Raw genomic sequence first — 22,632 nt, forward strand, 5'->3', positions numbered from 1 at the left:
CCCTATAGAGCCTGGGGGGGCCCCCTATGGACCCTATAGATCCGTGGGGGGGGAAGCCCTATGGCCCCTGTAGCCCTGGATGGGGCCCTATAGAGGCTGGGGGGGCCCTATGGCCCCTATAGATCTGGATGGTGCCCCTATAGCCCTGGGGGGGGCGGAGGCCCTATGGCCCCTATAGATAGGATGGGGCCCTATAGATCTGGGGGGGGTCCCTATGGCCCCTATAGGGCCCGGGGCCGCCCGGCTCCCGCCGCTCCTCTCGGCGCGTCGCACGGCGATGACGCAACGCGCCGGGCAGTGTCGCAGCGATGACGCGATCAACCCCCCCCGCGGCCCCGGCCCCGGCCCCGCCCCCCGCGCCGCGTCGCGCCGCGGTGACGTCAGGGCGGCGATGGCGGCGGCGGCGGGGAAGGCGCAGCGCTACGAGGCCTTCGTCAGCGACGTCCTGCGCCGCGACCTCCGGTACGTGACGTCAGCGCGCCGCGCCACGCCCCCGCCCCCCCTCCCCCCCCCCCCGGGGCCGCGCGCCCGCCTTTTGGCCACACCCCCCCACGCGCCTCCGCGCTGACCCCGCCCCCACGCCGTGGCCACGCCCCGACCACGCCTCGCACCCTGACCACGCCCCCAAAAGACAGACCACGCCTCCACCGTGACCACACCCATGCATAATGACCACGCCCCTGCTATGACCACGCCCCCGATGACCACGCCCCACTGACTATGCCCCACACTGCCCCATGCCATGACCATGCCCCCAAGGCACAATGACGCCCACACCCTGACCACGCCCCCACACCCCACCCTGACCCGCCCCAAAGCCTGACCACGCCCCCACCCGATAACCACGTCCCACACCCTAACCAAGCCTCCCCGCCCCCCGCCCCCCGGACCCCCACCCCAAGGCCACACCCCCAGGCCCCGCCCCCTTGGCCCCGCCCCTCGACACGCCCCCGGCCCCGCCCACCGCAGCAGCACCCCCTGCAGGCGGGTGCAGGAGCAGCGGGACGGCGTCTTCGAGCAGCAGGCCCAGGTGCTGCAGCTGCGCTCCGCCCTGACCCGCCTCCAGGTGGGCGGGGCCTTGGGGCGGGGCCTGAGGGGGCGGGGCCTGGGGGGGTCCGGGGGGAATTGGGGGGGGTTTGGAGGGGGGTAGGGGAAATAAGGGGGATTTGTGGGGGATTAGGAGGTGGGATTAGGGGGATTAAGGGGGGATTAGGGGGGATTAGGGGTCCCTGGGGGGATTAGGGGGGATTGGGGGGATTTGGGGGTGCAGGGGGGTTTGGGGGGATTTGGGGGGATTAGGGGGATTAAGGGGGGATTGGGGGGGATTGGGGGAAATAAGGGGGGATTTGAGGGGGAGTTGGGGTCCCTGTGGGGGATTAGGGGGATTTGGGGGTGCTGGGGGGATTAAGAGGAGATTAGGGGGAATTTGGGGGGATTAGGGGGAATAAGGGGGATTGGGGGGATTAGGGGGTGCAGGGGGGTTGGGGGTGCGGGGGGGTGTGGGGAGGGGTGTGGGGGTGCTGAGGGCCCCCCCAGGAGGCGGCCGCCCCCCTGCGCACCCAGGTCGATCTCGGCTGCAACTTCTTCGTCACCGCCGAAGTGTGAGTGGGGGAGGGGGGGGGTGGGGGGGCACCCCTCCCCCACCCCCCGTGACCCCTCCCCTCCCCCCCAGCCCCTCCCCCCAGCGCGTCTTCGTGGCCCTGGGCTATGGCTTCTTCGCCGAGCTGACGCTGGCCGAGGCCTTGCGCCACCTCGACCGCCGCAGCCGCCTCCTCGACCGGTAAGCCACGCCCACCCCCGGCCTGGCCACGCCCCCCGGGACAGGCCACACACCCCCGGCCAGGCCACACCCCCTCCAAAAGGCCACACCCCCTGGGACAGAGCCCCCCCCCCCAAATAGTGAAGCACTGGGTTGATAAGCCATGGCCCCCCTCCCTGGACACGCCCCCTTGGGCCGGCCACACCCCCATCCCTGACCACGCCCCTCCATCTTGACCACGCCCCCTCAAAAGGCCCCACCCCCTGGGACAGAGCCCCCCCCCCAGTAGTGAAGCACTGGGTCGATTGGCCCGCCCCTATCGCAGGCCATGCCCCCGATATCGACCACACCCCCAGGGCCAAGCCCCACCCCTTTGGCCTAAGCCACGCCCCATGACTTTCTATGGGCATAACAAGCCCCGCCCCTTGGAAGACCACGCCCCCGGGTTAAGCCACGCCCACCTAGGCCAGGCCACCCCCCCCGACATCATCCCTTCCCCATGTCCAAATAAGGCTGGCCACACCCCCTTTGGGTGGCCACGCCCACCTGGCAGGGCCTCAGTGGGCAGCGGCCCCGCCCCACCTGAGGCCCCGCCCCTTCCTCGCAGGCTCAGCCAATCCCTGACACGGGATGGGGCCAAGATCCGGGCGCACATCCGGCTGGTGCTGGAGGTAACGAGGCCCTGCCCCCTCACGCAGAGGGGGAGGGGCCCCCGGGGGGTGGGGGAGGGGTCGCCTCCCCCTCCCCCATCCCAACCCCCTGCCCCTCCCCCCCCCAGGGCCTGCGGGAGCTGCAGGGGCTCCAGGACCCCGCCCCCGACCCCTGACGGCCCTGCCCCCACAGCGAGGGGCAAGTAAACCCGGAGTAAAGCCTGTGTAACCCCTGAGTAAAGTCTGTGTAAACCTGGAGTAAAGTGTGTGTACACCTGGAGCAAAGCGTGTGTACACCTGGAGTAAAGTGTGTGTAAACCCGGAGTAAAGTATGTGTAAACACAGAGTAAAGTGTGTGTAAACCCAGAGTAAAGTGTTTGTAAACTCGGGGCAAAGCCAGCGTCGACCCGCAGGGTGTTTAAACCTGGAGTAAAGGGTTGCCTCTATCCCCAGAGTATCCTATTAGTAGCCTCATCACAACCCCGTAGTATCCCATTAGTAACTCTACTCTGTCCCCATAGTATCCTATTAGTAACTGCACTCTATACCTGTAGTACCCTATTAGTAACCCCACGCTACCCTTGGAGTATCCCTTTAGTAACCCTCCTCTATCCCCAGAGTATCCTGATAGTAACCCCACCCTACCCCCATAGTATCCCGATAGTAACCCCCCCATCCCGATAGCAACCCCACCCTACCCCCATAGTATCCCCATAGCAACCCCACCCTACCCCCATAGTATCCTGATAGTAACCCCACCCTATCTCCATAGTATCCCGATAGTAACCCCACCCTACCCCCATAGTATCCCGATAGTAACCCCACCCTATCCCCATAGTAACCCCATAGCAACCCCATAGTATCCCGATAGTAACCCCACCCTAACCCCATAGTATCCTGATAGTACCCCCCCATCCCGATAGTAACCCCACCCTATCCCCATAGTATCCCGATAGTAACCCCACCCTATCCCCATAGCAACCCCACCCTACCCCCACAGTATCCCGTGAGTAACCCCACCCTACCCCCATAGTATCCCGATAGTAACTCCCCCATCCCGACAGTAACCCCCCCTACCCCCACAGTATCCCGTGAGTAACCCCGGTGTAACCCCGCCGTAACCCCGCTCCGCCCCCCCCCCCCCCGCCCCCCGGCCTGCCCGGGCCGGGGAGGGGAGAAGGGGGCGGGTCCTCCCGCCACTCTCCCTTGCCCCCTCCTCCCCCATTGGCTGCCGCGGGTGACGTCACCCGCCGCCATTTTGCGCCGCCGCCTTTCCCGCCGCTGCCGCCGCCGCCGCCGCCGCCGCCGCTCGGGCCCGGCCCCCCCGCAGCCCCCGCGGGGTCGGGCCCGGCCCCGCCATGGCCGAGGATTTTTGGGAGGCCCCGCGCCGCTGAGCCGGTAACGGGGGGACCCCCCCGCCCCCCCCAGGGACCTCCCGGCTCTGGGGAAGCGGCCCGGGGCGGGGGAGACCGGAGGGGGGGGGATTGGGGGGGGGCAGGAGTTTGGGGGGATTCAGGGTTTTGGGGGGGACCCAGGGGTTTGGGGGGGCAGGGGTTTAGGGGGTTTTGGGGGTGGACCCAGGGGTTTGGGGGGGACCCAGGAGTTTGGGGGGGGCAGGGGTTTGGGGGGGGCAGAGGTTTGGGGGGATTCAGGGTTTTGGGGGGGACACCAGGATTTTGGGGGGACCCAGGAGTTTGGGGGGGCAGGGGTTTGGGGGGGCAGAGGTTTGGGGGGATTCAGGGTTTTGGGGGGGACCTAGGAGTTTTAGGGGGACCCAGGGTTTTGGGGGGGACACCAGGATTTTGGGGGGACCCAGGAATTTGGGGGGGGCAGGGGTTTGGGGGGATTCAGGGGTTTTAGGGGGGCAGAGGTTTGGGGGGGACCCAAGATTTTGGGGGGTCCCAGGAATTTGGGGGGATTCAGGGTTTTTGGGGGACCTGGGGTTTTGGGGGGGCAGGGGTTTGGGGGGCAGGGGTTTGAGGGGACCCAGGAATTTGGGCGGGGACCCCAGGATTTTGGGGGGACCCAGGGGTTTTGGGGGGGTCCATGGGTTTTGGGGGGAGCAGGAGATTTGGGGGAGGGGCAGGATTTTGGGGGGGATCCAGGGGTTTGGGGGGGCCCCAGGATTTTGGGGGGATTCAGGGTTTTTTTGGGGGGCAGGGGTTTGGGGGGGACCCAGGGGTTTTGGGGGATCCAGGGGTTTGGGGGGGACCCAGGAGTTTTTGGGGAGCCCCCCAGCTCTCGGTGCCCCCCCCCCAGGGCTCCGCCATGGACCGGATGAAGAAGATCAAGCGGCAGCTGTCGATGACGCTGCGGGGGGGCCGCGCCCCCGAGAAGAGCCTGGGGGAGCCCCGCGACGGCCACGGCAGCGACAGCGGTGAGCACCAGCCCTTTAAGGGTGTGCCTGCCCCTTGCAGGGTGTGCCTGCCCCTTTAAGGGCCACTCCACCACTCTGAAGGGGGTGCCTGCCCCTTTAAATGGAACCTTGCCCCACTAAAGGGGGTGCCTGCCTCTTTAAGGGGAACCTTGCCCCGCTAAAGGGGGTGCCTGCCCCTTTAAGAGCTACCTCACTCCTCTAAAGGGGGTGTCTGCCCTTTTAAGGGGATCCCTGCTCCTCTAAAGGGGGTGCCTGCCTCTTTAAGGGGAGCCTTGCCCCACTAAAGGGGGTGCCTGCCCCTTTAAGGGCCACCCCACCCCTCTAAAGAGGGTGCCTGCCCCTTTAAGGGGATCCACACCCTTCTAAAGAGGGTGTCTGCCCCTTTAAGAGCCACCTCACCCCTCTAAAGGGTGTGCCTGCCCCTTTAAGGGGAGCCCTGTGCCTCTAAAGGGGGTGCCTGCCCCTTTAAGACAGCTAGGATAGGGGCTGGGTTGTGCCTGGCCCTTTAAGAGGTGGGGGGTGCCTGTCTCTTTAAGAAACTGGGGATTGAAGAGGTGCCTGGCCCTTTAAAAGTCTCAGAAATGGGCCTGGCCTTTTAAGAGGCTGGGGGGGTGTTGAGCAGAGGGTGTGCCTGGCCCTTTAAGAGGCTGCCTGGCCCTTTAAGAGCCCGGAGAGGTGCCTGGCCCTTTAAGACAGTGGGGCTGGAGGGCGTGCCTGGCCCTTTAAGACCCTTTTTGGGGGGGCGCGGACCCTTTAAGAGCCCCCCCCCCGTGTCCCCATCTGTCCCCAGCCCCCCCCCCGTCTGTCCATCTGTCCCTGCCCCTCCCCCTCCCGTCCCCCCCTGTGCCACCACCTGTGTGTCGTCCCCCCCCCCCCCCCCCCCCCGTGTCCCTAAATGTCCCTGTGCCCCTCCCGCCCCGTGACCCCTCCCCCTCGTCCTGGGGGGGGCAGGGGGGCCCTGGGGGGATTTGGGGGGTCCCAAGGGGATTTGGGGGCCCTGAGGGGGGCAGGGGGGCCCTTGGAGGGTTTAGGGGGTCCCAAGGGTTTTGGGGGGCCCTGGGGGGATTGCGGGGGGTCCCAAGGGGATTTCGGGGGCCCTGGGGGGGCATGGGGACCCGGGGGGATTTGGGGGTTCCCAAGGGGTTTTGGGGGGTTCCAGGGGGATTTGGGGGTCTGGGAGGGGATTGGGGGGTCTCAGGGGGTTTGGGGGCCCTGGGGGGGGCATGGGGACCCTGGGGGGGATTGGGGGGTCCCGGGGGTTTTGGGGGGTCCTGGGGGGATTTGGGGGGGGTCCCGGCCTTTTGGGGTGCCCCCCGCGTTGGGGGGGCGGGGCGGTTGGGGTGCCCTGACCCCCCCGCGCCCCCTGCAGAGGCGGGGGTGGAGGAGGGGCGGATGGGCTCAGACGGGGAGAGCGACCCCCCCTCGGCGGCCTCCTCGGAGGGGGTGGGGTCCCCCGTGCGCCTGCGCCAGCGCCAGCGCCCCGGCTCCGGAGAGGTGGGGGCTGGGGGGCTTAAAGGGGCTTTGGGGGGCTTTGGGGGGGTCCTGGAGGGCTTTAAGGGGGGCTTGGGGGGCTGCAGGAGGGTTTGGGGGGCTTAAAGGGGGATTGGGGGGTCTTGGAGGGCTTTAAGGGGGTCTTGGAGGGGTTGGGGAGGGATTTGGGGGTTCTGGGGGGGGTTTGGGGGGGCTTAAAGGGGGTTTTGGGGGTCCTGGGGGGGTCTGGGGGGCTTAAAGGGGGTTGGGGGGCTTAAAGTGGGTTTGGGGGGCCTGCAGGGGGGGTTGGGGGGATCCTGGGGGGCTTGGGGGGATTTGGGAGGGCTTTCAGGGGCTTTGGGGGGCTGGGGGGTTTGGGGGGCTTAAAGGGGGCTTGGGGGGCTTTAAGGGGGTCTTGGGGGGGATGGGGGGGTCCTGGGGGGTTGGGGGGATCTTGGGGTTGTTTGGGGGGTTTGGGGGGCTGCAGGGGGCTTTGGGGGGGTCTGGGGGGGCTTGAGGGGCTTTAAGGGGGTCTTGGGGGGCTTAAAGGGGGTTGGGGGGTCCTGGGGGGCTGGGGGGTTTGGGGGTCCCTGCCCCCCCTGACGCCCCCCCAGGACGCCCCCAAGCGCCTGTCGCTGCCGGCCGACCCCCGCCTGCCCGCGGGCGGCCCCCCCGCGCCCCTCAGCCGCCGCCTGCGCCGCGTCTCCCTGGTGCGTCCCGCTCCCCGCCAGTCCAAACCAGTACAAACCAGTACGGGCTCACCCGGAGGCGGTAGGAGCAACCCTCCCCCCTCCCAGTGCCCCCAATCCCCCCTGGGGGCGGCCCCTCAGCCGCCACCTCGCCATGGTGTGCCCCCAGTTCGGACCAGTAGAAACTAGTATGGAGCGGTAGAAACCAGTATGGACCAGTAGAGCCCCAGTATCACCCCCAGGGGCCTCCCAGTGCTTCCGAGTTGCTCCGGTCCCCTCCCCCTGAGCTCCATCTGTCCCAGTATGAGCCAGTATAACCCAGTATGAGCCAGTATAAACTAGCATGCACTGTAAATGGATATGAACCAGTATGAACCAGTATAAACTAGCAAGAAGCAGTATAAACCCATATGACCCAATATAAACCCGTATGACCCAGTATAAACCTGCATGAACCAGTATAAACCTGCATGAACCAGTATAAACCCGTATGAACCAGTATAAACCCGTACGCACCAGTGTATACATATATATATATATAGCAACTAGTGTAAATGCATATGAACCAGTATGAGCCAGTGTAAACTAGCAAGAAGCAGTATAAAGCCATATGAACCAGTATAAACCTGTATGAACCAGTATAAACCCCTATAAACCAGTATAAACCAGCATAAACCTGTATGAGCCAGCACGAACCAGTATAAATTAGCAAGAAGCAGTGTAAATGCATATAAACCAGTATGAACCAGTATAAACTAACAAGAAGCAGTATAAATGCATGTAAACCAGAATAAACCAGTATGAACCGCTATGAATTAGTAAGAAGCACTGTAAACATATATATACTAGTATAAACCAGTATTAAGCACTATGAACCAGTATGAAGCAGTATAAATGCGTATGAACCAGTATGAACCAGTATAAACTAACAAGAAGCAGTATGAATGCATGTGAACTATAATAAACCAGTATGAACCAGTATAAACTGCCAAGAAGCAGTATAAATGCATGTGAACTAGTATGAACCGCTATAAACTCCTATGAACCAGAATAAACCAGTATGAACCAGTATAAACTAGCAAAAACCAGTGTAAATGCGTATGGACCAGTATAAACCAGTATGAATCAGGATGGGGTGGGAGGAACCAGTGCCACCCCCTGTAGCGCCTCCCAGTTCCTCCCAGTTGCTCCCAGTCCCCTGAGCCTCAATGTGTCCCAGTATGGACCAGTATGGGGTGGGAGGGCCCGGTGCCACCTGCCCCAGTGCCTCCCAGTTCTCCCAGTAACCGTGTGTCCCACCCCTTCCCAGTCAGAGATCGGCTTTGGGAAGCTGGAGACCTACGTCAAACTGGACAAACTGGGAGAGGTGAGGGGCTGGCCCGGTGCTCCCAGTGTCCCCGGGTCCCCAGTGTCCCCATATCCTCAGTGTCCCCAGTGCCCCCAGTGTCCCCATGTCCCCACTGTCCCCATGTCCCCAGTGCCCCCAGTGTCCCCATGTCCCGAGTGCCCCCCAGTGCTCCCAGTGCCCCCACTGTCCCCATGTCCCCAGTGCTCCCACTGTCCCCAGTGTCCCCAGTGTCCCTGTGCTCCCAGTGCTCCTAGTGTCCCCAGTGCTCCCAGTGCCCCCACTGTCCCCATGTCCCCAGTGCTCCCACTGTCCCCCGCTGTCCCCGTGTCCCCACTGCTGTCCCCGTGTCCCCTGTCCCCAGGGCACCTACGCCACGGTGTACAAGGCAATGTCCCCGCTGTCCCCCGCTGTCCCCACTGTCCCCCACTGTCCCCGTGTCCCCACTGCTGTCCCCGTGTCCCCTGTCCCCAGGGCACCTACGCCACGGTGTACAAGGGGCGCAGCAAGCTGACGGAGAACCTGGTGGCGCTGAAGGAGATCCGCCTGGAGCAGGAGGAGGGGGCGCCCTGCACCGCCATCCGCGAGGGTGGGCGCGGGGGCACGGGGGGCACGGGGGCACTGGGGGGGGCGCTGGGGGCACTGGGAGGGGAGATGGGGGCACTGGGAGGGGCACTGGGGGGGAGAGGGGGGCACTGGGGGGGAGATGGGGGCACTGGGGGGCACTGGGGGCACTGGGAGGGGCACTGGGGGGAGATGGGGGCACTGGGGGGCACTGGGGGCACTGGGAGGGGCACTGGGGGGGAGAGGGGGGCACTGGGGGGAGATGGGGGCACTGGGGGGTCACTGGGGGCACTGGGAGGGGAATTGGGGGCACTGGGGGCACTGGGGGGGAGATGGGGGCACTGGGGGCGCTGGGAAGGGGGGTGGTGGCACTGGGGGGGGCACTGGGGGGCGTGGCCAGCCCGAGCCCCGCCCCCCGCAGTGTCCCTGCTGCGCGACCTGAAGCACGCCAACGTGGTGACGCTGCACGACATCGTCCACACCCCCCACTGCCTCACCCTCGTCTTCGAGTACCTGGTGGGCACCCGGCCCCGCCCCCCGCCCCAAGCCCCGCCCCCTGCCCCAACCCCGCCTGCTGCCCACAAACCCCGCCCACTGCCCTGAAACCGCAGCCCCTGCCCCAAGCCCCGCCCACTGGACCCCAAAACCTGCCCCCAAGCCCCGCCCACTGCCCCAACCCCCGCCCCATGTTCTGCACCATGCCCCCAACCCCGCCCACTGCTCCAAACACCGCCCCGCCTACAAACCCCACCCCCTCTGCCCCAAACCCCGCCCCTGCCCCAAACTCCACCCACTACCCCAAGCCCCACCCCTGTGCCCCAAAGCCCTCCCCAAACCCCACCCCCTGCCCCCAAACCCTGCCCCCAAACCCCTCCTCCTGACTCCAAACCCTACCCCAAACTCCTCCTCCTGACCCCAAACCCCACCCCAAACCCCGCCCCCTGCCCCAAACCCTGCCCCCTCTCCCCCAAATCTCCTCCTAGGCCCCCCTGGGACCCCTCACCCCCCAGGGCCCCCAACTCCCCCCAAATCCCCCCAACCCCCCTCAGGACTCCCCCAAATCCCCCTAGGACTCCCCCAACCCCGCCCCCGGGGGCCCCACCCCCCCCACCCCAGCCCCCCCCAACCGCCCGCTTTCGGGGGTCCCCCCCCCCGCTGCAGGACCGCGACCTGAAGCAGTACCTGGACGACTGTGGCAGCGTCATCAGCATGCACAACGTCAAGGTGCGGGGACCGGGTGTAACCCGCGTGTAACCCACGTGTAACCTGTGTGTAACCTGAGTGGAACCCGCGGGAGAGGGGCAAGCGGGCCTGGGGGGGTGCTGGGGTGTGTAAGGGGGGTGTACGGGAGGTGTAGGGGGCTCTGGGGTGTGTAGGGGGTATGCAAAGGGTGTATAAGGGGCTCTGGGGTGTGTAAGGGGCGTGAAAAGGGCGTGTAGGGGGTCTGGGGCGTGTAAGGGGTGTGTAGGGAGCTCTGGGGTGTGTAAGGGGCGTGTAGGGGGTCTGGGGTGTGTAAGGGGTGTGTAAGATGTGTGTAAGGTGCTCTGGGGTGTGTAAGGGGCATGTAGGGGGTGTGTAAGGGGTGTGTAAGGTGCTCTGGGGTGTGTAAGGGGCATGTAGGGAGTGTGTAAGGGGTGTGTAGGGGGCTCTGGGGTGTGTAGGGGGTGTGTGAGGGGTGTGTAAGGGGCTCTGGGGTGTGTAGGGGGTGTGTAAAGGGTGTGTAAGGGGCTCTTGGGTGTGTAGGGGGTGTGTAAGGTGTGTGTAAGGTGCTCTGGGGTGTGTAAGGGGCATGTAGGGAGTGTGTAAGGGGTGTGTAGGGGGCTCTGGGGTGTGTAGGGGGTTTGTGAGGGGTGTGTAAGGGGCTCTGGGGTGTGTAGTGGGTGTGTAAAGGGTGCGTAAGGGGCTCTTGGGTGTGTAGGGGGTGTGTAAGGTGTGTGTAAGGTGTGTGTAGGGGCTCTGGGGTGTGTAAGGGGTGTGTAAGGTGTGTGTAGGGGCTCTGGGGTGTGTAAGGGGCGTGAAAAGGGCGTGTAGGGGGTCTGGGGCGTGTAAGGGGTGTGTAGGGGGCATGTAGGGGCTCTGGGGTGTGTAGGGGGTGTGTAAGGGGCGCTGGGGTGTGTAAGGGGCATGTAGGGGGCTCTGGGGCGTGTAAGGGGCGTGTAGGGGGCGTGTAGGGGGCGTGCAGGGGGTCTGGGGTGTGTAAGGGGTGTGTAGGGGGGTCTGGGGCACGAAAAGGGCGTGTAGGGGGGGTCTGGGGGGTATAAGGGGCGTGTAAGGGCTGTGTTAGGGCCGTGTAAGCAGCGTATAAGGGGTGTCTAAGGGCTGTGTAAGGGGCGTGTAAGGGCTGTGTAAGGGGTGCGTAAGAGCTGTGTAAGCAGTGTGTAAGGACCATGTAAGGCCCATGTAAGCAGCATGTAAGGGCTGTGTTGGGGGGGGTGTAAGGGCCATGTAAATTGTTCGGGGCATGCCAGGGGCGGGGGGGGTCGGCTCCTTTGGGGGCGGGGCGTTGGGGGTGGGGCGTTGGGCGGGGTGTGGGCGGGGCGAGCGGCCATGTTGGGCGGGGCAGCTGTTCCTGTTCCAGCTGCTGCGGGGCCTGGCCTTCTGCCACCGCCACAAGGTGTTGCACCGCGACCTCAAGCCCCAGAACCTCCTGCTCAGCCGCCGCGGCGAGCTCAAGCTGGCCGACTTCGGTACGGGGGGACCCCAAAACCCCTGGGACCCCAAAATCCACTCTGGGACCCCCCAAAACCACCCTGGGACCCCCAAAACCCACCCCGGGACCGCAAAAAAACCCCAAATCCACCCTGGGACCCCCCAAAATCTACCCTGGGACCCCCAAAACCACACTGGGACCCCCAAAATCCACCTTGAGGGGTCCCCAAAACCCCCAAATCTGCCCTGGGACCCCCTAAATCCACCCCGGGACCCCCCAAAATCCCCAAATCCATCTTGGGACCCCCAAAATCCACCTTGAGGGGCCCCAAAAACCCCAAATCTGCCCTGGGACCCCCTAAATCCACCCTGGGACCCCCCAAAACCCCCCCAAATCTGCCTTGGGACCCTCAAAACCCACCCTGTGACCCCCCCAACCCCCCTGGGACCCCCAAAATCCACCTTGAGGCGCCCCAAAAACCCCCAAATCTGCCCTGGGATCCCCTAAACCCATCCTCAGACCCCCAAAAACCCCCAAAACTGACCTTGGGACCCCCAAAATCCACCTTAGGATCCCCCCAAAACCCCCAAATCCACCCCGGGACCCCCTAAATCCACCCTGGGACCCCCAAAAGCCACCCCGGGACCCCAAAAAACACCCAAAAGCCACCTTGGGACCCCCAAAATTCACCCTGGGACCCCCAAAATCACTGTCGGGACCCCTGAAATCCACCCTGGGACCCCAAAAAAACCCCAAAAGCCACCTTGGGACCCCCAAAACCCATCCTGGGAAAGCCCAAAAACCCCAAACCCACCCTGGCACCCCAAAAATCCAGCCTGGGACCCCCCAAACTCCCCCAAATCTGGGACCCCCAAAATCCCCCAAATCCCTAAATCCCCCTGGGACCCCCAAATGTCCGCTATGCCCCCCAAGCCCCCCAAGCCTCCGGGACCCCCCAAGGACCCCCCGAGACCCCAGTTCCCCCCAGTTCCCCCCATTGCCTCCCCAGGACCCCAATTCCCCCCACATCCCGCCCCCAGGACCCTAATTCCCCCCAGGGACCCCATTTCCCCCCCCAGTTCCCCTCATTTCCCCCAGTTTCCTCCATTGCCCCCCAAGGACCCCAATTCCCTCCAGTTCCCCCCAAGGACCCCAATTCCCCCCATTGCCCCCCCAGGGACCCCAATTGCCCCCCAGCACCCCAAATCCCCCTCCAGTGTCCCCAGTTCCCTGCAGTTCCACCCCCAGTTCCCCCCAGTTCCCCCCATTCCCCCCAGGACCCCAATTCCCCCCATCTCCCCCCTTCAGGACCCCAATTCTCCCCAGTTCCCCCCATTACCCCCCAAGGACCCCAATTCCCCCCCCAGTTCCCCCCATTATCCCCCCAAGGACCCCAATTCCCCCTCCCAGCACCCCAAATCCCACCAGTGTCCCCAGTTCCCCCCAGTTCCCCCCATTGCCCCCCCAGGGACCCCAATTCCCCCCCCCAGCACTCCAACCCCCTCCCAGTGTCCCCAGTTCCCCCCAGTTCCCCCCATTCCCCCCAAGGACCCCAATTCTCCCCAGTTCTCCCCCAGTTCTCCCCCAGTTCTCCCCATTCCCCCCAGTTCCCCCCATTACCCCCCAGGACCCCACCCCCCCCCCCAGCACTCCAACCCCCTCCCAGTGTCCCCAGTTCCCCCCATTCCCCCAGTTCCCCCCATTCCCCCCAAGGACCCCAATGCCCCCCAGTTCCCCCCAGGACCCCAATTCCCCCCAGGGACCCCATTTCCTCCCCAGTTCCTCCCATTCCCCCCAGTTCCCCCCATTTCCCCCCGGACCCCAATTCCCCCCAGTTCTCCCCCAGTTCTCCCCCAGTTCTCCCCATTCCCCCCAGTTCCCCCCATTACCCCCCAGGACCCCAATTCCCCCCCCCCCAGCACCCCAAATCCCCCCCAGTGTCCCCAGTTCCACCCCCTTTCCCCCCCAATCCCAGGCCTGGCCAGGGCCAAATCCATCCCCACCAAGACCTACTCCAACGAGGTGGTGACGCTCTGGTACCGGCCCCCCGACATCTTACTGGGCTCCACCGAGTATTCCACCCAGATCGACATGTGGTGAGCGCACGGGGGGGCCTCGCACGACGGGGGCTTCGCACGAGGGTTGGGGGGGTTGGGATGGGGCTGGGGGTCTGGGATGGGGGGAGGGGGAGGGGTTTGGGATGGGGAGGGGTCCTCGCACGAGGAGGGGAGCCTTCGGACGAGGGCTGAGGGCTTGCACGAGGGTTGGGGGGTTGGGATGGGGGGAGAGGGGGGTTTGGGGGATGGGGAGGGGTCCTCACATGAGGAGGGGGGCTTCGCATGAGGGTTGGGGGCTCCGCACGAGGGTTGGGGGGGGTTGGGATGGGGCTGGGGGTCTGGGATGGGGGAGGGGGAGGGTTTTGGGATGGGGAGGGGTCCTCGCACGAGGAGGGGGGCTTCGCACGAGGAACCCTGGCCCCGGGCGCCACAGGGGCGTGGGCTGCATCTTCTCGGAGATGGTGACGGGGCGACCGCTCTTCCCCGGCTCCACTGTGGAGGAGCAGCTTCACTTCATCTTCCGGCTGCTGGGTAAGGGGGGGGAATTTGGGGGGGTTGGGGGGGATTTGGGAGGTTTGGGGGGAATTTGGGGGAAATTTGGGGGAAATTTGGGGGGTTTGGGGGAAATTTCAGGCAATTTGGGGGGAAATTTGGGGGGAATTCAGGAGGTTTTGGGGGAATTTGGGGTTTTGGGACGAATTCTGGGGAAATTTGGAGGGAATTTGGGGGTTGGGAGAATTCAGGGGGATTTGGGAAGAATTTGGGGGGCTTGGGGGAATTCAGGGGGTTTGGGGGAATCTGGGAGAAATTTGGGGTTTTCGGGGGATTTGGGGGGAATTTGGGGGGTTTGGGGGAATTCAGGGGGATTTGAGGGGAATTGGGGGCAAATTTGGGGGAAATTTTGGCAGATTTTGGAGAAATTTGGGGAGAATTTGGAGGTTTGAGGGAAATTCGAGAGGTTTGGGGGAAATTTGGGGGGAATTTGGGGGTTTGGGGGAATTTGGGGAGAATTTGGGGGAAATTGGGGGTTTGGGGGGAATTTAGGGGAATATGGGGGATTCAGGGAGAATTTGGGGGAAATATGGGGGAATTTGGGGGTTTGAGGCAAATTTTGGGGAAACTTGGGGGGTTTGGGGGAAAGTTGGGGGAATTTGGGGAGAATTTGGGGGGGTTGGGGGGAATTCAGGGGGTTTTGGGGGAATTTGGGGGGAATGTGGGGGAAATTTGGGGCAAATTTGTGGGGAATTTGGGGGGTTTGGGAATTCAGGGGGATTTGAGGGAAATTTGGGGTTTTGGGGCAAGTTTGGGGGGAATTTGGGTTTTTTTGGGGGAAATTTGGGGTTTTGGGGCGAATTTTGGGGTGAATTTGGGGTTTTGGGGTGAATTTGGGGGAATTCGGGGGATTTGGTGGGTTGGGGAGGAATTTGGGGGGATTTGGGGGGAATTTGGGGAGTTGGGGGGAAATTTAGGGTTTTGGGGTGAATTTGGACAGATTTGGAGGAATTTGGGGAAAATTCTGGCACATTTTGCGTAACTAAAAGGGTTTGGGGAAAATTTAAGGGATTTGGGGGAAATTCGGGGGGTTTGGACAAATTTGGGGGGTTGAGGGGAAATTTGGGGGAAATTCCAGGGAATTTGGGGTAAACTAAGGTGTTTTGGGCAAATTTGAGGGATTTTTTGGCAAATTTGGGGGGAATTGCTGGGTTTTAGGGCAAATTTGGGGGGAATTTGAGAGGTTGGGGGAATTCAGAGGATTTTAGGCAAATTTGGGGTATTTGGGGCAAATGTGAGGGGAATTTGGGTTTTGAGGAAATTCTGAGGATTTGGGGCAAATTTGGGGGGTTGGGGGAAAATTTGGTGGAAAATCCAGGGAATTTGGGGTAAATTAAAGGGTTTGGGGCAAATTTGGGGGGATTTGGGGGCAAATTCGGGGGAATTAGGGGAAATTTGAGGGGAATTTGGGCAAATTTGATGGATATTTTGGGTTTTGGGGAAAATTTGGGGGGATTTGGGTCAAATTTGGGGGAATTTGGGCAAATTTGATGGGAATTTGGAGTTTTGGGGCAAATTGGGGGGATTTGGGGCAAATTTTGGGGCATTTGGGCAAATTTGATGGGAATTTGGTTTTTTTTTTGCAAATTTGGGGGATGTGGGGCAAATTTGATGGGAATTTGGGCAAATTTGGTGGGAATTTGGGGGGTTTTGGGAAAATTTGGGGGGATTTTGGGCAAATTTGATGGGAATTTGGGGGTTTTGGGAAAATTTGGGGGGATTTTGGGCAAATTTGATGGGAATTTGGGCAAATTTGATGGGAATTTGGAGTTTTGGTGCAAATTTGGGGGATTTTGGGCAAATTTGGGGGAATTTGGGTAAATTTGATGGGAATTTGGGTTTTTTGGGCAAGTTTGGGGGATTTTGGGCAAATTTGAGGGGAATTTGGGCTTTTGGGGCAAATTTGGAGGGAATTTGGGGGAAATTCAGGGGGTTTGGGCAATTTGGGGGGTTTGGGGGAGTAAATTAGGGGGAAATTCCAGAGAATGTGGGGTAAATTAAAGGATTTGGGGCAAATTTGGGGGATTTGGGGCAAATTTGAGGGGGATTTGGGTTTTGGGGAAATTCTGAGGATTTTGGGCAAATTTGGGGGGTTTGGGGGGATATTTGGTGGAAAATCCAGGGAATTTGGGGTAAATTAAAGGGTTTGGGGCAAATTTGGGGGGTTTGGGGGCAAATTTGGGGGAATTTGGGAAAATTTGAGGGGAATTTGGGCAAATTTGATGGGAATTTGGGGGTTTTTGGCAAATTGGGGGGGATTTTGGGCAAATTTGAGGGGATTTTGGGTAAATTTGAGGGGAATTTGGGCAAATTTGATGGGAATTTGAGGTTTTTGGGCAAATTTGGGGAATTTGGGGGAATTTGGGGGATTTGGCACGGCCCCGCCCCGCAGGGACGCCGACGGAGGAGACGTGGCCGGGGATCGGGGCCAACGCCGAGTTCCGGGCCCACAAGTACCCGCCCTACCCCCCCGAGGGGCTGCTGCACCACGCCCCACGGTCTGCCCCACGGAGGGGGGGCTGCCCCATAGCGGGGGGTCCTGACCCAGGGGGGGGTCCTGATCCATAGCGGGGTGTTCCTGACCCATGGCGGGGTCTCTGCCCCATAGTGGGGGTCCCTGCCCCATAGCGGGGGGTCCTGACCCATGGCGGGGGGTGTCTCTGCCCCATAGCGGGGGGTCCTGACCCATGGGGGGGGGGTGTCTCTGCCCCATAGTGGGGGGGTCCCTGCCTCATAGCGGGGGGGTCTCTGCCCCATAGGGTGTCCCTGCCCCATAGGGAGTCCCTGCCCCATAGTGGGGGGGGTTCTGCCCCATAGGGGAGGTCCGTGCCCCATAGGGGGTCCCTGCCTCATAGGGAGAGGTTCCTGGCCTATAGCAGTGGGGCGTCTGCCCCATAGGGGGCTCCCTGCCCCATAGTGGGGTTCCCTGCCCCATAGGGGGGTCTCCGCCCTATAGCGGGGTGTCCCTGCCCCATAGCGGGGGGTCCCCGCCCCATAGCGGGGGGTGCTGATGCCCCTCCCCCCCCCAGGCTGGACGCGGATGGCGCCGACCTGCTGGGGCGGCTGCTGCAGGTGAGGAGGGGCGGGGCCGGCGGCGGGCCCCTCCCCCCACCCCACCCCATTGCCCCTCCACATGGGCGGGGCCTACCAAGGCCACGCCCCCAAAAGCCCCTCCCCCCACCGGGGGTGGGGGGTGGGGCAGGGGCGTGGCCCCCCTCCCCGCCCCTCCCCCCCGCTGTGGGCGTGTCCTGACGGGGGGCGGGGCAGTTCGAGGGGCGGCGGCGGCTGCCGGCGGCGGAGGCCATGTTCCACCCCTTCTTCGCCTGCCTGGGGCCCCGCGTCGCCACCCTGCCCGACAGTGAGTGCGCGGGGCTGCCGGGGGGCGGGGCTTGGGGGCGGGGCTTGGGGGGAGGGGGCGCGGGGTGGGGCACCCAATGGGGGGCGGGGTGGGAAAGCAGGGGTTAAGGGGGGGAGAGGGCGGGCGTGGCTTCGTGGGGGGCGGGGCTTCGCGGGCACGCCCCCCGTGACGTCAAGCCCTGCCCCCCGCAGCCACCTCCATCTTTGCGCTGAAGGAGATCCAGCTGCAGCAGGAGCCGGGGCTGCGGGCGGGGCCCCTCCCCCACCCCGGTCAGCACCCGCCCCTCCCCCCGCCCCCCCACCCCCCCCAAATCCGGGACCCCCCTCCCCCACCCCACCTCCCCCCCAATCTGGGAACCCCCCAAAACCTTGGGGATCCGCCCCTCCCTCCCCCCAAATCCAGGGAACCCCCCTCCCCCGCTGCCCCCACCCCCCAGATCTTGGGGATCCCCCCTTCCCTATGCCCCCACCCCCCCAAATCGGGGACCCCTCCCCCTAAATCTTTTGGATCTGCCCCTCCCCCCCTTCCACCACCCCCCCAAAATCTTAGGGATCTGCTCCTCCCCCCCCCAAATCTGGGATCCCTCCCCCCAATCTTGGGGATCCCCCCTCCCCCAACCCCCCCAATCAGGGACCCCTCTCCCCAAAATCTTGGGGACCCCCCAAAATCCCACCCCCCAAAACCCAGCCCCCACCCCCAACCTTTGGGGACCCCTTGGGACCCCCCCCCGCCATTTTGGGGGCCCCCCCTCACCCCTCCCCCCCCCCCAGGTTCCTCCGCTTTTCGGGTGCTCGACACCGAGTTCTGACGCCGGGCAGGTAAAGCCCCTCCCCCCCCCCCCCCAAATCGAGGGGCCCCCCCCAAATTGGGGGGGGACACACCCCCCCAACATGGCCGCCATTTTGGGGGGGCCGCCATTTTGGGGGACCCGCCTCCCCTTCAGCCTTTCCTCTCCCCACAGCCCCCGGATTGCTGCTGCGCCCCTCCCCCCCCCGCAAAATGGGGGAGAGGGGGGCCCCAAAATGGGGGAGGGGCACCTCCAAACTGGGGGGAAGGGGCCCAAACTGGGAGGGGGGGCCCCAAACTGGAGGGGGCCCCCCCAAAACGACGCCTCCCCTCCCCCTTCGAACTGGTACCACGGCCCCTCCCCTGAAGAGCCGCCGCGGGATTGGGGGCGGGGCGGTCACGTGACCCCCCCGCCATTTTGGGGTGCCCCCCCATTTTTTCGGGGGGGTTCCCTCGATTTTGGGGTCCCCCCTCCCCCGATTTCCTTCGAGTTTTTATTTTTTCAAGGCAATATTATAAATAAGAGTCTCTATTGGCCCCTCCCCCCGCAGGGGGCGGGGCTTGGGGGCGGGGCTCCCCGGGGGGGCGGGGCCGCACCCTCCTGAGCTTCCTCCGAGGTTACTCCCATGTTACTCCGGGGTTACTCCGGGGTATCCTCACCTCCTGGGGGGGAGGTAGCAGGGCTGTGGAGGCGTCCCCGGGGCAGGGAGAGCTTACTCTGAGGTTACTCTGGCGTTACTCCGAGGTTAAACCCACTTTACTCTGGGGTTACTCTGGGGTTTCTTCACCTCGGGGGGTTGGGGGAGTCCCGGGGTATGGGGAGCTTACTCCGAGGTTACTCCCACTTTACGCCAGGGTTACTCCTGGGTTACTCAGGCCCTACTCCCCCTTTACTCCAAGGCAGCTCAGGCCCAGCCCTGCTGCCGCTTCTGCCCTACTCCAGCCTTACTTCACAGCTACTCAGCCCCTCCTCGCTCGCTACTCCAGCGCTACTCAGCTCTTACTCCTTGGTTACTCAGCCACTGCTCAGCTGGGGGCTGCACTCCCCCCCCCCCCCCATCCTGGGTTGCTCGTGGGGGTCCTTACTCTTAAGTTTACTCAGCCCTTACGTTGAGGTTATTCGGTCCTTTACTCCCAGGCAGAACTTACTCCAGGGTTACTCATGGGGCTCCTTCCTCTGAGTTTACCCAGCTCTTACTCAGAGGTTACTCGGTACTCTGCTCCTAGTCGGAACCTACTCCAGGGTTACTCATAGGGGCCCTTACTCTGGGCTGACTCAGCTCTTACGGGGGGGTTGGTTGGTACTTGACTGCTACTCACCCTTTACTCCGGGGTTACTCTGCGCAGCTCCTCCTCCACCCTTCCTCAGAGGTTATGTGCTTGCTCCTCCGGCGCTGCCCAGCTCCTCGGCGCAGCTACTCGACCCTTACTCAGAGGCTACTCGGCCCTTACTCAGAGGCTACTCAGCCCCTGCTGCCTTTTGCTACTCGCTAGTTATTGCTTTAATCCCAGGTCCTCTCTTCCGCGGAGCCCTACTCCAGCGTTACACACAGCCCGGGCTGCTCCCCCCTTACTCAGAGGCTGCTCAGCCCTTACTAACAGGTTACTCGCCTCTTAACGCCGATTTGCTCCGCACTCGCAACTGGGTGCCTGTGGCGACTCCGAAGGGACTTAGGCCTTCCGTAACGCTTACTCAGAGGTTACTCCGAGGTTACTCCGTGCCATGTCTTTACTCGGAGGTTACTCAGCCTCAGCTCCGCTGTTTCCTGCTCTCCAAGCCCTTCCTCCGAGGATACTCAACAGCTACCCCCCCCCCCCCCCGAGGCTGCTTGCCCTGGCGGTACTCACCCTTTACTCTGAGGTTACTCCACCTCCCAGGCGTGCTCAGCCCATCTTCTGGGGTTCGCAGCTGTTACTCCGAGGTTACTCAGCCTTTGCTATAGTCCGGCATCTTACTTGAGGGTTGTTAAGTTGAAGTTACTCAGCCGCTACTACAGGTTGCAACTTATACTGAGGTTGCAAAAGTTATCCAGTATGCTGGGGGTGGGGTCCTCCTTACTCCAGAGTTGCTCAGCCTTTACTCCAGGGTTACTATGTATCCCACGGCTACACAGTCGTTACTCTGAGGCCAGCCCTTGCTCCGGAGTTACTCGCCCCTTACTCCAAGCCCACCCCGCCACTACTTCTGACTCCAGGGTTACCCAGCCCCCCCCCCCCCGGGCTACTCACACTTTACTCTAGGGTTACTCCCACTTTACTCTGGGGTTACTGACCCTTCGCCCTGGGGCTCTGCACTACTTCGGGGTTATGCACACTTTACACCAAGGTTACACTTTACTCCGGGGTCACTCACAGGCTACTCTGGGTTTACTCCCCCTTTATGCTGGGGTCACTCACTCCTCTGGGTTTACTCCCCCTTTACTCCACGGTTACTTGCCCCCTGCCCTGAGCCCCACACTACTTCACAGTTACACCCACTTTACACTGAGATCACACTTCATTCCGGGGTCACCTGCGGGCTACTCCAGGTTTACTCCCCCTTTACTCCACGGTTACTCGCCCTCTGCCCTGAGCCCCGCACCACTTCGGGGCTACACCCACTTTACACTGAGATCACACTTTACTCTGGGGTCACTTACGGGCTACTCCAGATTTACTCCCCCTTTACTCTGGGGTCACTCCTTCCTCCGGGTTTACTCCCACTTTACTCCGGGGTTACTGACCCTTCGCCCTGGGGCTCCGCACGACTTCGGGGTTACACCCACTTTACACCGAGGTCATGCTTTACTCTGGGGTCACTCACAGGCTACTCCAGGCTTACTCCCCCTTTACACCACGGTTACTCGCCCCCCCCCCCCCCCCGGTCCCCGCACCACTTCGGGGTTATACCCACTTTACACCAAGCCACTTTACACCAAGGTCACACTTTACTCCGGGGTCACCCACTCTTCCGGGTTTCCTCCCACTTTACTCCATGGTTACTCACCCCCCGCCCTGAGCCCTGCACTACTTTGGGGTTACACCCACTTTACACTGAGGTCACACTCCGGGGTCACCAGTGGGCTACTCTGGGTTTACTCCCACTTCACTCTGGGGTCATTCACTACTCTGAGTTTACTCCTACTTTACTCCACGGTTACTCGCCCCCTGCTCTGAGTCCCATACTACTTCAGGGTTACACCCACTTTACAGCAAGGTCACATTTTACTCTGGGGTCACTCATGGGCTACTCTGGGTTTACTCCCCCTTTACACCGTGGTTACTCGTCCTCTGCCCTGAGCCCTGCACTACTTCGGGGTTACACCCCCTTTACACCGAGGCTGCCCTTCCCCCGGGGCCGCTTGCCGCCTCTACTCCCCCTTTACACCGCGGTTACTCGCCCCTCGCTCTGCCCCGCCCCCCCCCGCGCCCGGCACCGCTCAGGATTGGCCCCCGCCGCCCCCATACGTCCCGTGCATGTACATATGTATATAAGGGGGGGGCGGGGCTTTTTATATAGGGCGCGGCTCGGCCCCGCCCCCTCCGGCCCCTATGGCGCGTGGGGGGGGGGGCGGAGCCTCTTTAGTGCCTGGGGGGAGGGGCGGAGCCCTATAGGGGGCCCCTATGGGGGGGGGAGGGGCCCTATAGGGGCTCGGGGGGGGCCTATAGGTGCTACGGGGGGGGGGGAGGGGTGAGGAGACGGTGGACGGGAGCCCCTGTAGGTTCTCTCCTCCCCCCCCCCGGGGGTGACGTCATGGGGGCGGGGCGGGGGCGGGGCGTTGCGGCTGTACGGGACGGACCATTAAAGGCTCCCCCCTCTCCCCCCCCCCCCGGTTTCTCCCGCGCGGGGGGGGGTGGGGCGGGGGCGCGTGCGCACACCGCGGGGAGGGGGGGGGAGGGGCGCTTCCGGGAGGCGCACGTGGCGGGGGGGTAACGTCATAGGGTGGGGGGGGTCCCCGTGACCTCACTGCGGGGGGTGGGGCACGGCGGCGCGTGGTGTCCCCGCCGTGGCTGTGACGTCACGGGGAACCCTCTTGGACGGGGCTTTCCTGTGCGGGTATGACATCACTGGGGGACACACACCCCCATCGCGCGGGGGGCCCTATCGCGGTTGTGACGTCAGGGGGGCCCCCACCGCGGCAGTGACGTCACGGGGAACCCTCTTGGGTGGGGCTTCTGCGCGCGATTGTGACATCATGGGGGGATACGGGGGGGCGGGGCGGGGCACCACGGTTGTGACATCGGGGGGGGAGGCCCACCGGGGTCCTGACCTCATGGTGACACTCGCTACAGGGTGGTGACGTTATGGGGGAGCTGGGGGGGGGGGGGGATCCCCAGCGGGACAGCGACATCATAGGGAACGCTCTGGGGCAGGGCTTCCTGCTGGGTCGTGACG

General features: G+C 63.4%; 2 protein-coding genes across 16 annotated transcripts; both read left to right on the forward strand.

The window, feature by feature from the left end:
- Positions 1-277: 277 nt before the first annotated feature.
- UXT (ubiquitously expressed prefoldin like chaperone) lies at positions 278-2,775 on the forward strand. Its single transcript, XM_087771873.1, has 6 exons — positions 278-462; positions 970-1,066; positions 1,537-1,601; positions 1,673-1,780; positions 2,367-2,430; positions 2,538-2,775. The coding sequence occupies exons 1-6, from the start codon at positions 278-280 to the stop codon at positions 2,583-2,585; spliced, it is 567 nt and encodes a 188-aa protein (XP_087627999.1). The 3' UTR covers positions 2,586-2,775.
- Positions 2,776-3,617: 842 nt separating this feature from the next.
- On the forward strand, positions 3,618-21,842 carry CDK16 (cyclin dependent kinase 16). Of its 15 annotated transcripts, none has more exons than XM_087771491.1 (17): positions 3,618-3,807; positions 4,669-4,786; positions 6,156-6,280; positions 6,871-7,027; positions 8,255-8,311; positions 8,765-8,879; positions 9,276-9,370; positions 10,016-10,078; positions 11,418-11,541; positions 13,480-13,600; positions 13,995-14,092; positions 16,506-16,566; positions 17,143-17,185; positions 17,381-17,471; positions 17,663-17,740; positions 18,242-18,289; positions 18,415-21,842. In XM_087771491.1, exons 2-17 carry the CDS (start codon positions 4,678-4,680, stop codon positions 18,860-18,862), a joined length of 1,833 nt encoding a protein of 610 aa, XP_087627617.1. In that variant the 5' UTR covers positions 3,618-3,807; positions 4,669-4,677; the 3' UTR covers positions 18,863-21,842. The 15 variants fall into 15 exon arrangements, with proteins under 15 accessions (XP_087627617.1, XP_087627614.1, XP_087627616.1 ...); XM_087771488.1 differs by having other exon boundaries at positions 3,619-3,807; positions 11,433-11,541; positions 16,506-16,611; XM_087771490.1 differs by having other exon boundaries at positions 3,621-3,807; positions 6,871-7,006; positions 16,506-16,611.
- The last annotated feature ends 790 nt before the right edge of the window (positions 21,843-22,632 follow it).

This window comes from Nipponia nippon, unplaced genomic scaffold (genome assembly GCF_047370975.1).
Source record: "Nipponia nippon isolate SJK-2023a ecotype South Korea unplaced genomic scaffold, ASM4737097v1 scaffold_35, whole genome shotgun sequence".
Classification (NCBI taxonomy): domain Eukaryota; kingdom Metazoa; phylum Chordata; class Aves; order Pelecaniformes; family Threskiornithidae; genus Nipponia; species Nipponia nippon.

What these genes read in the sequence shown, in the direction of transcription:
- CDK16 (XM_087771487.1), top strand. Translation starts at nt 4,678, where the DNA reads ATGGACCGGATGAAGAAGATCAAGCGGCAGCTGTCGATGACGCTGCGG. An exon ending in TACGGGCTCACCCGGAGGCG is followed by an intron (nt 7,028 to 8,254) that starts GTAGGAGCAACC and finishes ACCCCTTCCCAG; the next exon opens with TCAGAGATCGGCTTTGGGAA. An exon ending in CGTCGCCACCCTGCCCGACA is followed by an intron (nt 17,472 to 17,662) that starts GTGAGTGCGCGG and finishes TGCCCCCCGCAG; the next exon opens with CCACCTCCATCTTTGCGCTG.
- UXT (XM_087771873.1), top strand. Translation starts at nt 278, where the DNA reads ATGACGCAACGCGCCGGGCAGTGTCGCAGCGATGACGCGATCAACCCC. An exon ending in CCGCCCTGACCCGCCTCCAG is followed by an intron (nt 1,067 to 1,536) that starts GTGGGCGGGGCC and finishes GGGCCCCCCCAG; the next exon opens with GAGGCGGCCGCCCCCCTGCG. An exon ending in CGCAGCCGCCTCCTCGACCG is followed by an intron (nt 1,781 to 2,366) that starts GTAAGCCACGCC and finishes CCTTCCTCGCAG; the next exon opens with GCTCAGCCAATCCCTGACAC.